This window comes from Saimiri boliviensis, chromosome 9, assembly GCF_048565385.1.
Source record: "Saimiri boliviensis isolate mSaiBol1 chromosome 9, mSaiBol1.pri, whole genome shotgun sequence".
In the NCBI taxonomy this organism is placed as follows: domain Eukaryota; kingdom Metazoa; phylum Chordata; class Mammalia; order Primates; family Cebidae; genus Saimiri; species Saimiri boliviensis.
Window position 1 is genome coordinate 90,521,466 of NC_133457.1, and position 15,765 is coordinate 90,537,230.

Sequence of the window (15,765 nt, forward strand, 5' to 3'; positions counted from 1 at the left end):
ATGATGATGACTCCCACATTCAGTCTTCAGCACAGGCCATTTCCTCCAGCACCAGCTCATATACCCAGCTCAACAGCTCTGCTGGCTGTCTATTCACGTCTCAAACTTAAATAAGTTCAAATCTGAGCTCCCCATCTCTCTCCTACTGAACCAGTCCCTCATGCAGTCTCCCCATCTGTTTTTCAAAGTGCTCAGGCCTAAAGCCGTGGTGTCCTCCTCTTGTTCCCTCGGGCCACACCAAACCCAGCAGCCGTACCTGTCAGCTCTGTCTCCAGAATAGATCTAGAATTCTGCCACTTCTCCCATTCCCAGACCGCCACGCTGGACCCTGCCATCACAATGACCCAGCAGGGTGATTACAGTGCCCTCCTTTTTGGTTCCTATGTTTCTGCCTTCACTTCGCCTACAGCCATCTCTCAATCCAGCTGTCAGTGTTGTTATAAACGTAGAACAAATCCTATCAGTCATCCACTGAGAACTCACCAATTGCAAAAGCAAAAGTCCTTACCAGGACCCACAGAGAGACCTGTGTGACCTAGCCCCTGCTGCCTCTCGAAGCTCACCTCCTCTAACAGTCTCCCACTCTGGCCTCTGGCCTCTTGTTCTTCTTCAGACATGCCAAACATTCCCGACCCAGGGCCTTTGTACCTGCTATTCCCTCTGCCTGAAATGTCCTTCCCCCAGGTGTCCACATGGCTCATGCCCTTTCTTTAGGTCTTTCATCAACAGATACTTTCTCAGTGAGGACTTTCATGTATCTGAGTGTCAGGATCCTGGACTGCAGAACTGTAATTACTACAGTTAATTATTTCAGCACCTGAAATCTCCTGATTTGTGTGTGTGTGTGTGTGTGTGTGTGTGTGTGTGTGTGTGTGTGTGTGTTTTGAGATGGAGTTTCACTCTTGTGCCCAGGTTATACTGCAGTGGCGCCATTTTGGCTCACTGTAACCTCCACCTCACTGCAGCCTCAACTTCCAGGGCTCAAGTGATCCTCCTGCCTCAGCCGTCTGAGTAGCTGGGACTACAGGTGCACACCACTATGCCTGGTTAATTTTTATACAGATGGGGTTTTGCCACATTGTCCAGGCTGGTCTTGAACTCCTGAGCTCAAGCAAACCACCAGCCTTGACCTCTCATAGTGCTAGGGTTACAAGTGTGAGCCACCATGCCTAGCCTCTATCTTCTTAATGAGTAGAAATCTGACAAGATCTTAGGGACCAGGGATCTGTCTGGACAGGCCAGATGTTTTCACTCCCACCCCAGAATTCTTCCCATTATCCAAGCTTTCTTCTCAGCCCTGAAAAATGATCTCTGGCTGGCTACTTCTAGAGCTCTTTAGATAATATAATTTTCAAAGTAATATCTTATGATTATTTTGAAACAGGTTCTTCAAGCCTAGGTAATCTCTTTCAGCATGGGGAAGCAGATGTCTTTTTCCAATCTATTTCTCTTTATATCCTGCACATTACTTCAAAAGGTTTGCTTTTTTATTCTATTACGCATCCAAAAACCAACAAATCCTAGGGCCATCTTTTGCAATTTACTTCAAAGAATAGATTTGAAAAGTCACACTCCTCCCTCTTTGCCCAAAGGAAGCCAAGAACAGTGAAGCTTTTGGTCTCAGGTGCATCTTTTATTATTTCCAACTGAGACAAACATTTTTTCAAAGAGAGTAGCACAGTCATTGTCACAAGCATGTTAATGTGTCTATTTTGCAAAAAAGAATATGCTACAAAGTCATGCTATTCACATTTTCAATAGCATTCTGGCAAAAATTAAAGACATTTCCAGTTATGTCAAACATGGAATGAATAGTAAGTTCTACTTTCTGCCCTTGGATAGATAAATGGTGTCTTTCAGTGAAGTGGTAAAAAACAGATCATGCAAGGGCTGCTTCTTAACACTGCCCACTGCGCCAATGACCGTCAGCCCCTTTGGCTGAATTTCTCAGCTATCTTCTGTAGTTCCAAATCCATTGCAGCTAAGTTTTCAAGTTCTTTTTCCTGGAAAATACAGAAAAGTGGAGGCATGAGGTTCCAAACCGATTTGTTTTGCTGTAGTTTGATGGAGTATGAACGGAAAGGGGAATTTTAGGCATGTTAAAAGCTGCATTAATCAACCTACATCAGTAACTCTCAAAGTGTGTTCCCCTGACCAGTGGCATCAGCCAGGAACTTGTCAGAAATGCAGATTTTGGGGTCTCACCTGGGACCTACTAAATGAGAAACGCTGGGGGCTAGGAATCCCTCAATGATCCAGATATACATTCAACTTTGAGAAGCACCAACCTACATAATCAATGTTAGGAAAAAAACATTGTTTGCCTAGGTACAGCTCCAATAATATTACCTCTCCCAGATATAAATTTCTGACTGCAGGAGGGCTTGAAATAATAAAGATAGCAAAGTAAATAGTCTAGAAAGTAAATTTCTCTATCACCTATTCTCCCTACCTCAGGGAGAGAGTGATGAACAGTCAGATGACCAAGGGGAAGATACCAGAACAGCAGTTGTCAACCTTGCCTGAACACTGCAACCATCTGGAAGCTTTAAAATATCCTGATGACCAGGCAGCACCCTAGGCACCAAGTAGAAAGAATCTCTGACGCTGGGTTCCAAATAAAGTAATTTCTCAAGCTCTCCAGGTGACTCCAGTGTGCAGACAAGGTTGAGAAGCAGTGCAACTGAGGGAGTGGGCAAGGATGTGGACGATGGCTAGAGGGAGGTGGAAATGACCCCCAAGGTGGCCTCCACTCCGTTACTAGGGCACTATTTTCTTCTCTTTTCTTTTTTTTTTTTTTTTTGAGACGGAGTTTCGCTCTGTCGCCCAGGCTGGAGCACAATGGTGTGATCTCAGCTCACTGCAACCTCCCCCTCCTGGGTTCAAGTGATTCTCTTGCCTCAGCCTCCCAAGTAGCTAAGATTACAGGCACCTGCTACCATGCCTAGCTAATTTTTGTATATTTAGTAGACACAGGGTTTCACCATGTTGACCAGGCTGGTCTTGAATGCCTAACCTCAGATGATCCACCCGCCTCGGCCTCCCAAAGTGCTGGGATTACAGGTGTGAGCCGCCACGCCCAGCCCCACTAGGGCACCATTTTCATAGTGATTAATTCCCACCAATTTCTCCCCGTTAATATAAGATAGTCTTGAACATAACGTTCTAGCATTGACCAAAGTCAGTAATTTTAAACAGAAGCCCCACACTGTACCTCATCCTCTGTCAGAACTCGCTGGTCAGGCCTGTCCTTTTCATTTTCTGCCTCTTGGAGGGTGCTCATCGGCTCTTCAGAATCATAGAAGTCTGGAAACTCGGCTGACTTCTTCCTGTAGTGAAGGAGCTGGTCCAGTTGGGCCACCCTGTCATACTGCCTTTTTAGATCCAGCTTGGGGACCCTGGCAAGGTTTCTCTTCTCATACCCCCAGTTCACATCCTCTGAGAAGGGCTTTTTCTCCCACCAGTCATAGTTGTATTCTGGGAAGAAATTCTTCTCATTCAAACTCAGCTCATTTTCCTCTTCACCCTCGAGAAAATTATCATCCATGTTGTCTCTTCTTTCAAAATGGCTTCTCTGCCACTGGAGAGGGTCGTGGTATGGGTTGAACAGCTCCCCTAACCTCTTCCTCTTTTCAGCGGTGTGATGGGAGCCATATTGTTTCTCTTGAAACCTAGCTTCCTCTCTGTTTTCTCTAGTGTCCTGCAGGTCTCCCTGCTGCTGCCGCTTCCCTTGGGCTCCTTCCTCACCATAGCTGAGGTAATTTCTGTCCAGCTCTTTCCATGCACCTTGTGGACGCCTCCTTGCCTTGTCTATCTGGCTCTCTTGGACATGGTGGTGTCCTTCACCCAAGAACCTTTTCTCTTCTCCGGTGTCAGACATGAAATACGCACGTGGCTCCCCTCCCCTACCTCTGTGATGGCGTCCCTTTCCCTGCTCTTGGCCCCTCTCTTCCTCACTTTCTTCATATCCACGTGCCATCTTATCGAGCTCTAAGCCGGGGTAGTTTCTCTTGTCCTCCTCGTCCCAACTCTCCTCGCTCTGAGGCCTTGGAGCCCCGTATTCCTCACTTCCTCTGCCCCTGTAGCGCTCCCCCTCCAGGTCCTCGGAGTCCTGGACGCCTGGATAACTCTTTACGTCTCCATATTCGGGTTCTTCCTCTGAAGCCCTGTAGTGGGTTGAATGGTGGTCCCTCCTTTCCCCTAAACTGGCCATGCCGACGTTTGACTCCTCAGATTCCTCCAGGGGGTGTCCCCTTTCCTCAGAGGGAAGACTCCCTCCTTGAGAGGACCTGTCAGGCCTGCTCCTCCCGTGGTGGTGTCTGGGCCTGGTGCGTCGTTTGGCCACCTCAGAGGTGGCATCTTCCTCACCTTCCTCAGATTCTTCCTGGCTTTGGGGTTGGCCTTTTGACTCCTGGGGCTGTTTTTCCTGGCTCCCTGCCTCCTCTCCACTCTCCTGGCTACTCTTCTCCCGGCTATGCGTCTTCTCCTCAGAGTGCCCGTCAGCACGTGTATCAGATCTGGCCACTAACTCCTCTTTTTTTGTAGCTGAAGCCTGGTTTCTTTCATTGAGAAAAGTGTTTTGTGTCTCTCCTGGCCCTTCAAGGTGTATCTCTTCACTGCCATCTTCCCCTCGCTCCCCTTTCTGGTAGTTCTCTCCCTCCTCCTCCTCCACCTCCTCTCTCTCGTTCTTCTCAGAATGGCTCGTCTTTGCTTCTTCGGAGACTTGGCTGTCGGAGGGATAGAGGCTCCGCTGGGGCTCATCCACTCGCTCTCGGCTGTGCCCGCCTCCCTCTGCCCATGGCTCTGTGTCTGCCTGTGTCGGGCTTTGAGTGTCCTTCTCCGCTGGGGCTCCTGCCTCCTCCCTACTGGAGGGCCCGTGGGCTTCTGAGGCATCAGCTGGGTCTCTTAACAATCTTACTTCAAACTTCGTGTTTTCATTTTCAGTTGTCTCTTTGTCTTTGACCTCTTTTCTACCTATAATGAAAAAGAAGAGTAGTTATAACTTCAGAATTGCTTGTGATTCAACAAGAACTAGCCTCAGTAATCACTACAAATCCTGAGGACACTGAAAATTGCTTGAATAATTATTTAATTTAATGAAGAATATACTCAGATTCCTCTTGAAAGTAAATGGTATGAAAGCTCCTTGACTGTGTTTAAATAGTAATAAATTGTCTATATTTTTATGTCTTCAGAATACCCAAGCAGCTTCTCTCATTGGTACTACCAATGATCAAATTGAAATCCAGATAAGGATTTATGAAATATTAGAATTTAGAAGCAGAAAACATCTTAGAATTCATCTAATCCAGTCCAACCTCTTCTTTTTGAAGACATTGAGACTCAGCATGGTATAATCCAAGACCATTCTTTGCATATTTTCTCCAGGTAGGAGTTAAAAAGTTAGCATTATGTGAATGGCTCTACCAATAATCCAACTAGATAATTAGCCAGAATAAGAAATGGCAAGATTCAAAGGAGGATCTAAACATTTGAAATGATCAGTTTATATCAGACTTTTATTATCCAATCACCTGTGGACTCAACGTTGCAGTATGTGATATGTAACTCAGTAGCTGGTGATAAGAAGGGTGTACATTTCTTCCCTGAGAAAACGGGACATCAGTGAAAAGGGCCATTCCTTCTTTCACTCAGGTTCCATCCACCCAACATGTTATCAGATGTTGAAGACAAACTTCAGTATACTGAGTTATCTTGGTGTTTCCTGAGTCAGAGTGGATGGTATAACTGATATTTTAATTGAATACTGTTCTTGCCCATGTTTTCCAAATATCAATAGCTCCCTTACTAAATCATCCTGACCTCAAAGGCACCCCATGAAAGGAGATATGCAGTTGGCACTGTCTCAGTTGTTAGCTAGGAGGGCTTGGATTTCGACCTATGTCACAGAGTTCAGATAAAATCCCTGAAGCCAAGACCACTAACAGCTCTGGGTCTACACTGCAGGTGCCATAAGCCCAAGTGCTGTTGGGCACTTGAAATATGGCTGGTCCTTGAGCCGGTCGCGGTGGCTCAAGCCTGTAATCCCAGCACTTTGGGAGGCCGGGGCGGGTGGATCACGAGGTCGAGAGATCAAGACCATCCTGGTCAACATGGTGAAACCCCGTCTCTACTAAAAATACAAAAAACTAGCTGGGCGTGGTGGCGCGTGCCTGTAATCCCAGCTACTTAGGAGGCTGAGGCAGGAGAATTGCCTGAGCCCAGGAGGCAGAGGTTGCAGTGAGCCGAGATCGCGCCATTGCACTCCAGCCTGGGTAACAAGAGCGAAAACTCCGTCTCAAAAAAAAAAAAAAAAAAAAGAAATATGGCTGGTCCAATCTGAGACATGCTATATATGTAAGCTACACATCAGACTTCCAAGAATAAAGAATAATGTGAAATAATCTCAACAATTTTTACATCATTATATGTTAAAATAATATTTTGGATATTGGATAATATGTATTTCAAATAGATAAGATATACAAAATTATGTATTAGAAAAAGTATTGGATTAAAATAAAATATATTATTGAAATTAATTTCTATGCAATCTCTTTTTACTTTTTTTAATGTGGCTGCTATAAAATTTGAAATTATATTTGTGGCTCACAATATATTTCTTTGGGTGGCACTGATGAGTCATTTTGAACTGATATTTGCAAAATGGAAAAAAAATTGATTTGTAAAAATGTCCAAGAAATAGTGGACTGTTGGTACCTCTCTATTTAAAGCCTAGCCTGACATGATAATAATAATCCCATGTTTATGAGGCAAAAGAAATGTCCCTGACCTTTTCCACACATCTGAGGGAAGACCCATCTGTCACCAGTCTCTTTGCCTCTTAGAAGCCAGTGGTGGTACATATGGCATTGAGGCATGGCTAGCCAGAGGGCACAGTGAAGCATGGTGGCTCTGGGCAGTGTAATGACTAAATGTTTGTGTGCTTCCAAAATGTCAAAGCCCTAATCCTCAATGTGATAGCATGTGGAAGTGGGGCCTGAGAGGTAATTAGGTCATCAGGGGAGGACCCTTACAAGGGGATTAGTGCCCTAAGAAGGGAGATGTGAGAGAGAGATGATTTCTGTCACCACCAGATGAGGATACTGTGAGAGAAGACAGCTATCTACAAGCCAGGAAGTGGGCCCTCATCAGACACTCTGATCTTGAACTTGCAACCTCTACAACCATGAAAAATGAATGTTGGTTGTTTAAGCCATCCAATCTATGGTATTTGATATAGCAGCCTGAGCTGACTAAGATAGACAGATAATAATGTCATTCTGAGAGTCAGTTGAAACAGAGCTGATCAGACAAGGTCTGAGCCTCCAGGGGCAGAGTCACCGTGGCCCCTTCCCTATTGCCTACTGGTTTGTGAGTCTTAAGTGTTAGGAACAGAAGTACTTTTATTTTTTCCCAATTAAACATGTACTGCCTGAGCAGCATGTGCCTGAGGCTTAGCACTTCCTACTAAATTTAGCTTTAAGCCCCCGCAGGTGAGCTTGGAAGAGGTCTGTGATTAGCAGCACACACTCATCATCAATCTGTAAAACCAAGGTGTGAAGCTCACTCTTACTTTCAGGCAAAAAGAGGGAAATGCATTTGTCATGTTGTAAGGATGATCAGATCAACCCTAGTGAAAGATACTCTTGTACCTGTTAAGAAATTAGACTATGGGCCGGGTGCGGTGGCTCAAGCCTGTAATCCCAGCACTTTGGGAGGCCGAGGCGGGTGGATCACGAGGTCAAAAGATCAAGACCATCCTGATCAACATGGTGAAACCCCGTCTCTACTAAAAATACAAAAAATTAGCTGGGCATGGTGGCGTGTGCCTGTAATCCCAGCTACTCAGGAGGCTGAGGCAGGAGAATTGCCTGAGCCCAGGAGGCGGAGGTTGCGGTGAGCCGAGATGGCGCCATTGCACTCCAGCCTGGGTAGCAAGAGCGAAACTCCGTCTCAAAAAAAAAAAAAAAAAAAAAAAAAGAAATTAGACTATGTCTTCCCTGAGGTCTCTTAAATCCGTTAAACAATGATTCTGTCCTACTTCCCAAATATTCATTTGCTCAGTGAGTATATGCTGACTCAGAGACATGCAGGTAGGAGTGGGAGTGGAAATGAGCCTAGGGCGGACAGAGGCTGGAGAAAGGCATTCATCCAACCAGTTGGCCAAAAGCTCCACTAGTTTTCTGATCAGTTAGGATATGCCAACAAGAGAGAGCAAATTAGAATAGGATGAAGGTTGCAAACCGGTACCTAAGAGGTGAATTCTATTTTACCTAAATAGCAGTTTTCATATGTTTGAATTTGGAGGCAATATGAAAATACCAGGAGATGTCTTTTAAAAATCAAAATTTTAACTTCTTTTGAAAAATCCTAAGATCTGCTGGGCGCAGTGGCTCATGCCTGTAATACTAGCACTTTGGGAGGCCAAGGTGGCAGATCATCTGAGGTCAGGAGTTTGAGACCAGCCTGGGGCCAACATGGCCAAACCCTGACTCTATTAAAAATGCAAAAATTAGCCGGGCATCGTGGTGTGCGCCTGTAATCCCAGCTACACAGGAGGTTGTGGCAGGAGAATCGCTGGAACCCCAAGGGGCAGAGGCTGCAGTGAGCTGAGATTGCACCACTGTACTCCAGTCTGGGCGAGACAGAGCAAGACTCCGTCTCAAAAAAAAAAAAAAAAAAAAAGAATCTCAAGATCTGACAGCAGAGTCTGTATTTCTCCATAATGGGATTAGAGCTGAAAAGTATCTGCTCCCCCTCAGACAAGGCATGTGCCCCCCAGTCTGTGAGTCACTTCCTGTCCTGCCTTACTCCTTTGTGTTATTTGTCTGTCTAGCCCTGGCTGGTGTTTAAGGCTCAACCACAGAGGAGCTCTTAAACCTTCCCCGTCTCAGCATTCTGTCACTCTCTGGGTATAACATCTCCAGCGTCCTTAGATACATGGGTCATTTGATTTTTTTCCCAGTTTTCCTACATCTTGCTCAACAGACATCAAAAGACCCCAGGGCATTATGAGGGCTGGAGCAGAGGCTAGAGTTACTATGCTGTAATCTAAGGGCTAAGATCTTGGCAGGCAGGCATAGGCAACTTTTCCTAAGTAATCGTGATTCTTTGGTGACCCGACAGGACAGACCCCTCACTTTTGCATTGGTCTAGTAAACAAAGGAAGGGAAAGGCCTCAGGTTACTCTTTTGGTCAATCACTATTTTCTCTTTACTATTTCATGCATGAGGGCTCATGTGTAGCAATAGCCAAGTGTCTTGTCTGGCAGTGAGAGTTGGTTTTTGGTGAGTTTTTTGTTTGTTTGTTTTTGAGATGGAATCTCACTCTGCCACCCAGGCTGTGCCCAGGCTGGAGCGTAATGGCACAATCAATACACCCTCTGCCTCCCAGGTTCTAGTGATTCTCCTGCCTCAGCCTCCTGAGTAGCTGCGATTACAGGCACCTGCCTCCATGCCTGGCTAGTTTTTGTATTTTTAGTAGAGATGGGGTTTCACTATGTTGGCCAAGCTGGTGGCAATGAGAGTTTTGTTTTGTTTTGTTTTGTTTTGTTTTGTTTTTTTAACGGAGTCTCACTCTGTCACCCAGGCTTTCATAGACTCAGAAAGCCATTAGTTGCCTCACTGGAATGCTCTGCCTCTACCTGTAACCTTTCCAGTTCTCAGGCCTCGAACTCCTGGTACCATTTGGTGGTACCTTCTATTCTAGTAAGCTGTGCATTAAACTATCTTAGCTAATTTGTTGTGTAAATAGGCCAGAAATTTTAAGTCACCTTCTAAGCTTCCTGCTTCTCACTATCAGAAGAGTAAAAGGCAAAGAGAAGAATGATTTTTAAATCTTCCTCTATCATCTTCCAGCACTTCCAGAAACCCTTCCTCATCTAATCACAAACCAGCATTTCCCATACCTCCCTCCACCCAAATGAAGTCCTGTCCTAAAAATCCAAAATATGGAACTAAGGAATTTAAGAATGGATAGGCATCTGAAAGACTGTCATTGAGTTCAACTCCTTCATTTTACTTTGAGGAAATAAACCTAGGGAGGCAAAGGGCCTTTCCCATAGTCACACAGCTGCAAAATGGTAAATCAGGAACTAAGAGTCATATGACTGTCTCCCAGATACTGGCCTAGTCAATCCACACTCTTCCTACTGTGTTATGCTCCCAGGTCATTTGTAGATAAAGTGGAAGGTGATTTGGAGGGAGTAGGAACAAGGATCACTGCAGCGACAAAGATCTGCCCGCAGTGCAGGACACTTACTCTTCTTCAGGACTTGGCGGCACTCAGGGGTGATGGGTGGAGCACTGGACTTCGACAAGGCATTTGAGAGGACCTCAATGATGCAGCGAGTCACCTGGAGAAACACCCGAAAGCAGGTTGGGGAAGCTGGTGTCACTGGATGACAGACTACTCAACCCAGAGCTGCTGTCAAGGAAGGCTTGACTACATGACCTGCGCTGATGCAGTATTTCTTAGGGCAGAGATACAGATTTACAGAAACAGAATCAAATCTTCCAAACCTCTACACAAAACAATGCAAGAAAGCACTGAGTTGGGATTATCTGGAGAAGGAAAATAAACGTCCATTTCCAAACCAATGGCACAGCTATCCTCGGGGATGCTAAACCATCTTGACAGGAGATAGGGGCTCAGTGCAGGAGGGGCATCCCTTGCCCACATTCTGTCAGGCATGAAAACCTGGCTTTGTAAGGCTATGTTTTGTGTGTGTGTGCATGTGTACACGTGCAGGTGTTTGGTTTGGTATAATAGGGACTGGGAGAATCTAGAGTCTAGATACAAGTCTAGATTCTAAGATTGACATTGCAACTTACCATTTCTTCATTGTGGTTCCCGTTATCCACTGGCATGGAATTGACAGCTTTGAAGGAGAAAAAGAATGGAAAATGAGTTGGTTTTTGGGAAGCTGTGTGACCTCAGACTCACAAAATCACCCCACGTGAGTTGTTTTCACCCCTAGCAATGTCTTAAATATATATGGAAACAAATGCTATCTTAGATCCAGTATAAATCTGCCATGCTCTTAACATGATTGTAAACAGTGTGGAGGAAGAGAAACACAATGTTGATACGAAAGCATAAACGAGCTTGCTCAGGCAAAGACCTTGTGGGTAAAAAATAAGGTGATTAATTATTATAATCAAATCTTGACCACAGACATGGAGGGGGCTTCTGGGGTACCAGAAATGTTCCGTTTTTTAATCTCCATGCTGGTTACATAGGTGTGCTTATTAAGCTGTATATTCATGACCTCTTCAACTTTCTATATATTTTACTTCCATTAAAAGTGTAAACCAAACTAAGTCTAATATAATGAGTGCCCTCCTTGACCCTTCTCTGCCTACCCCAAATGGGTAAAGATCTGTGGCTCTCTCTCCCTATCTCTGTTTCCAAAAAAATATCCTCCCAAAACTTACTTCCATGACAAAGACATAGTTATGGCTGTCTTCCATAATTAATTACCTCGTTTTTTTACCTGCAAGGCCTTTGCCTGAACAAGCTCGTTTGTGCATCCATATCAACATTATGTTTCTCTTCCTCAACGACTGTTTACAATCATGTAAAGAACACGGCAGATACCTAACCCTCCTAGTACAGCATCAAGTCCATTATATCATATGCAAATCAATGTTTATCCACTGATTTATAAGAATATTTTAAAAGAAAAATTTTAATTATTTCAATAAAATTTCATGAGATTCTGCCTATCTTAAAGCAGTATTTGAAGTTGCTTTGTCTTCTTAGAAAATACTTCAGGTAATTTTAATTTTTTAGTGCCTTTTTTTTTCCTCAAAGCTGCTTTGATTCTTTTTTCACTTTGACTTTGTTCTGCGTAAGCCGTTTCCATTCGAACAGCCCAAAGCATTTACATATAAGTCCATCTCTACAGTTCTCTTGGCATTCCCTGCAGCAGGCAACTGCTGTTACGGCAGGAGAAGCTCAGTGCGGAAAATTATTCTAAGTCCCTGAGAAGAGAGTAGAGCTAGTTGGAGTAAGTTCTCAGACATCAGACAGGAAAGCTGTTCAAATGCAGCAACCTGACCTTTCATACCAAAATGCTTTGCTCTAAGCCTCTTTAAACGTTCCCCACCAGCTATCAATTACATATCATGGGGCCCAACCTGGAAAGAAAACACCTGTTTCATTTACTCACTTTCCTAAACTTTCCTCTCAAAGCACGATCTGGGATCTACTTCAATTGTTTCAAGAAGCCCAAAGTTATGCAGTCTATTAAAATCATTTAAAAATATTTGAGAAGTAGCTAACAAGCTATGAAGACCCCAAGTTCTTCCTGAAATGCTTATCAGGCAAGATCCAGTCGGCCCATTTTTGGTACCCAAGGTCCAATATACTGGACTGTTCTTTCATCCTCCAAATGGCTGTTTGAGGACACACCCACTTCAGCACTTTCTCTTTCCACCAGAAATCTGTAAAATCCTCTGGAAAGCAATGACTATGAAACAATAACTCCCCTAGTAAACCAAATGACTTTTTAAAAATCCAGCTTTACTAAGTCTTTGATAATGCAGTTTCTTGCTAATACTCTCCTTTAATTTTACAAGCGTGAAATAGATGCTTTTATTAACTACTGGTATTGCCAAAGCATTAATAGTAACCAGATTTGGAGGCAGAGAAAGATTTTTCTTTTATTACTCTAGACAACTCATAGCTTATGTTTGTATTTATAGAACCATTGTTTCTCTGACTGAGGCTCTTCAGATCTCTTTTTGATGGAAAAAGAAAAAAAAAAACAACTAGGGTCTGCTTTTGAACATAAACTATACATCTTGGTGAGACATCTAGCTGCTTCTGTATTTTTCCAGTAAAATCTAAGAAAAAAGAAGTAATAGCCAAAGGCATGTTGTTATCCTTAAAGCACTTCAACTTACTTTTGTATATGGTAAGATGCAGGTGGCACAACAGAAAACCTAATGCTCTCTGTAGGGATTTAAGAAAAAGAAAACCTAATGCTTGTGCTAAAAGTAAAGCAATCAAATGTTTAAAAAAAATTATCAAATAATGTGGTAAATCTGAGAGTAACTCAGACTAATAATCTAAGACTATTAAAGTTTGATTCCCAGATTGAAAATATAGCTGTAAAATAAGTTAAACAAGCTCTTCTGAATATAGAAACCATTTTCCTGGCCAGGCGTGGTGGCTCATGCCTGTAATCTCAGCACTTTTGGAGGCTGAGGTGGGCAGATCACAAGGTCAGGAAATAGAAACCATCCTAGCCAACATGGTATGGTAAGACCTCGTCTCTACTAAAAATACAAAAAAAAAAACCAAAAAAACAAAAAAACAAACAAACAAACAAAAAAAAACCTGGGTGTGGTGGCACACACCTGTAATCCCAGCTACTTGAGAGACTGAGGCAGGAGAACTGCTTGAGCCCTCAAGATAGAGGTTGCAGTGAGCTGAGATTGCACCACAGCACTCCAGCCTGGCCAACAGAGCAGGACTCTGTCAAAAAAAAAAAAGAAAGAAAGAAAGAAAAAAGAAAACTATGGATATCATTTGACTATTTCCCTTATATTAATTTTTACAGTGCACAATAGCTTCCATAGAAGGTTGTGGATCTCCTTTCAGAAGCTCTTAAGGATAAGCGAATGAGCTAGAAGGTTTCTTGAGGCTTCCCCCCAGCCCTGTGATTTTGCAAATAACCAGCTCTACTTGAAGGCTAACAAATCTCATCACCAGAGGCTGTGGAGAGGTAGGAATGGAGAGGTGCTTGCCAATGGGTCTGTGGTATCTTTCTGGGTGATGGAAATGTTCTGAAATTTGACAGTGGTAATAGTTGCACAATCTGTGAACATACGAAAAACCACTGAATTACATACTTTAAAAGTGTGGACATATAAATTATAGCTCAATTTTTAAAAGATTATCATGTCTTCATTTTAGCTGCTATTAAAATACAAATTTGTATTTAAAATATTCTGTTACACAAGAGATCTGTAAGTATTATACCACAATGGTTAAATAAATCCCACAAATGTCATTGTTTTGTGGTTTACAGCCTCCCAAGCAAAGCAATTCCTTTCTGAAAGTATTTTGACCAGAAATAATTCTAAATATTCATTTGGGTTTTTTTAATAAAATAGAGAACATTTATTCATAATTTGTAACAATGACAAAAATTTTAACAAATTCTGAATGTATGTAGCTTACAATAAAATTAATTATGACTGGCTTTCATTTTGTCTCTACCTTTTGGATCCAGTAATTGCTGCCAATAAAATCTCCATATTCGTGGATGGCAATATCTCAATTCTAGGTAGGAGTCTCAATTTCAGATATGAACAATTTTCTAAAGGTCATTAAAAGCTGAAGAAAACCTGTGGTTTAAATCGGTGCTACAATAGTCTCAATATCTTAATACCCATAGGTGACTCTATTTCCAACACACACACACACACACACACACACACACACACACACATACACACTTCAGCTCTTCAAAGATCATTTGTTTGAGATTCAGAGTAGTTTGACAAATTAATCCTACAATCTTTCACACAAAAAGAGAAACAGTCAAATATCTACTACTTAAAATTCCATCCTCCTCAATCTACTAAAACTTTTTTTTTTTTAACTACTCCAAAGGTACTTTTGTGGTTATTTTGTACTCTAATAATTTTCCTGGAGTACAGAAGTCAAAATATTGCGGTTTCCATTCATAACTTAAAAATGAGGGGTACATGTTCTTAGAACTGATGAGGCTTTCACAGGTTAAAAAAAAAATTCTTTGAGTGTGAGATTGTCTCGACGAGAGATGGAAATACAAAATAGAGAAACATAGTATATTAAACCTGTACATACATGAGCACACATACACACACATTATATATGGACATGTTAAGAAAAGGGATATATCTTATATACATATGGGAGTCACTTTTATCACATCATATTTATACGACAATAACAATAATAAGGGAAATTATGCAGGTGCTAAATAACATCATACTTGTATTCCTGTCTCTCCGTAGCCGCCTGGCTTTAAAAAGCCAAACAGTTACAGAATCAGACTACGACAGGGTCTCGACAGGACGGGAAGAGAGCATGACATCTTAGAAGCGAATACAAAATGTGGGGTTTCCTTGGAGGTGCGGCACGTTTTCTTCCTTCTATCCAGAGGAAAACTCAGATATAAAAAGACTGAGGCTCCCCTGGTTGGGCTGGGAAACCCTCTAGCTTTTTCCAAGTCAAACGGGTGGGAGGAGTTGAAGGAAAACACTCAGGGAGGAGAAGAAACGAAGCAAGAGATAAGCCTTCCCCTCAACCCTCCCTCTCTCTCCCGGGATCCGCCAGCCTGGCTGCGGGAGCGGCGGGGACCCGCGATGTTGGCGCTGTCCGCGGTGCTGACCGGCCCGCCGCGCCCACTCACCCGCCAGCCTGGCTGCGGGAGCGGCGGGGAACCGCGATGCTGGCGCTGTCCGCGGTGCTGACCGGCCCGCCGCGCCCACTCACCCGCCAGCCCCACGGCTCCCAGGAGGCTGAGAAGCAGCGCCGGCTGCATGGCCCCGCTCGCCGACCCCTGCGCGGAGACGAAGATGGCGGCTGGACCGGAGAATCGAGGCGCAGGAGGAAGGCGCGATGGAGCGGCCCCGGGAAACCAGCGTGCGTCCCGGTCCCCGCGGTGTGGCGCGGCTGGCGCAGGACCCGCTCTTTTAAAGGGCAGGCGGGGGCCGCAGGGCCGGGAGGGGCGGGCAGCCAGGAGCGGGCGCCCCCTAGCTCAGC

The 15,765-nt window shown here is 43.8% G+C and overlaps 1 protein-coding gene across 1 annotated transcript; it reads right to left on the reverse strand.

Moving 5' to 3' along the window:
• Positions 1–1,612: 1,612 nt before the first annotated feature.
• CHGB (chromogranin B) lies at positions 1,613–15,668 on the reverse strand. Its single transcript, XM_003933219.3, has 5 exons — positions 15,496–15,668; positions 10,836–10,882; positions 10,264–10,357; positions 3,215–4,974; positions 1,613–2,003 (listed from the first exon to the last, which is right to left on the reverse strand). Exons 1-5 carry the CDS (start codon positions 15,542–15,544, stop codon positions 1,926–1,928), a joined length of 2,028 nt encoding a protein of 675 aa, XP_003933268.2. The 5' UTR covers positions 15,545–15,668; the 3' UTR covers positions 1,613–1,925.
• Positions 15,669–15,765: the final 97 nt, after the last annotated feature.

Excerpts from the sequence above, each read along its gene's own strand:
- CHGB (XM_003933219.3), bottom strand. The coding sequence starts at position 15,544 with ATGCAGCCGGCGCTGCTTCTCAGCCTCCTGGGAGCCGTGGGGCTGGCG. Across the intron at positions 10,883-15,495 it reads GGGAGCCGTGGGGCTGGCGG|CTGTCAATTCCATGCCAGTG; the intron begins GTGAGTGGGCGC and ends TCTCCTTCAAAG. Across the intron at positions 4,975-10,263 it reads CCGCCAAGTCCTGAAGAAGA|GTAGAAAAGAGGTCAAAGAC; the intron begins GTAAGTGTCCTG and ends TTTTCATTATAG.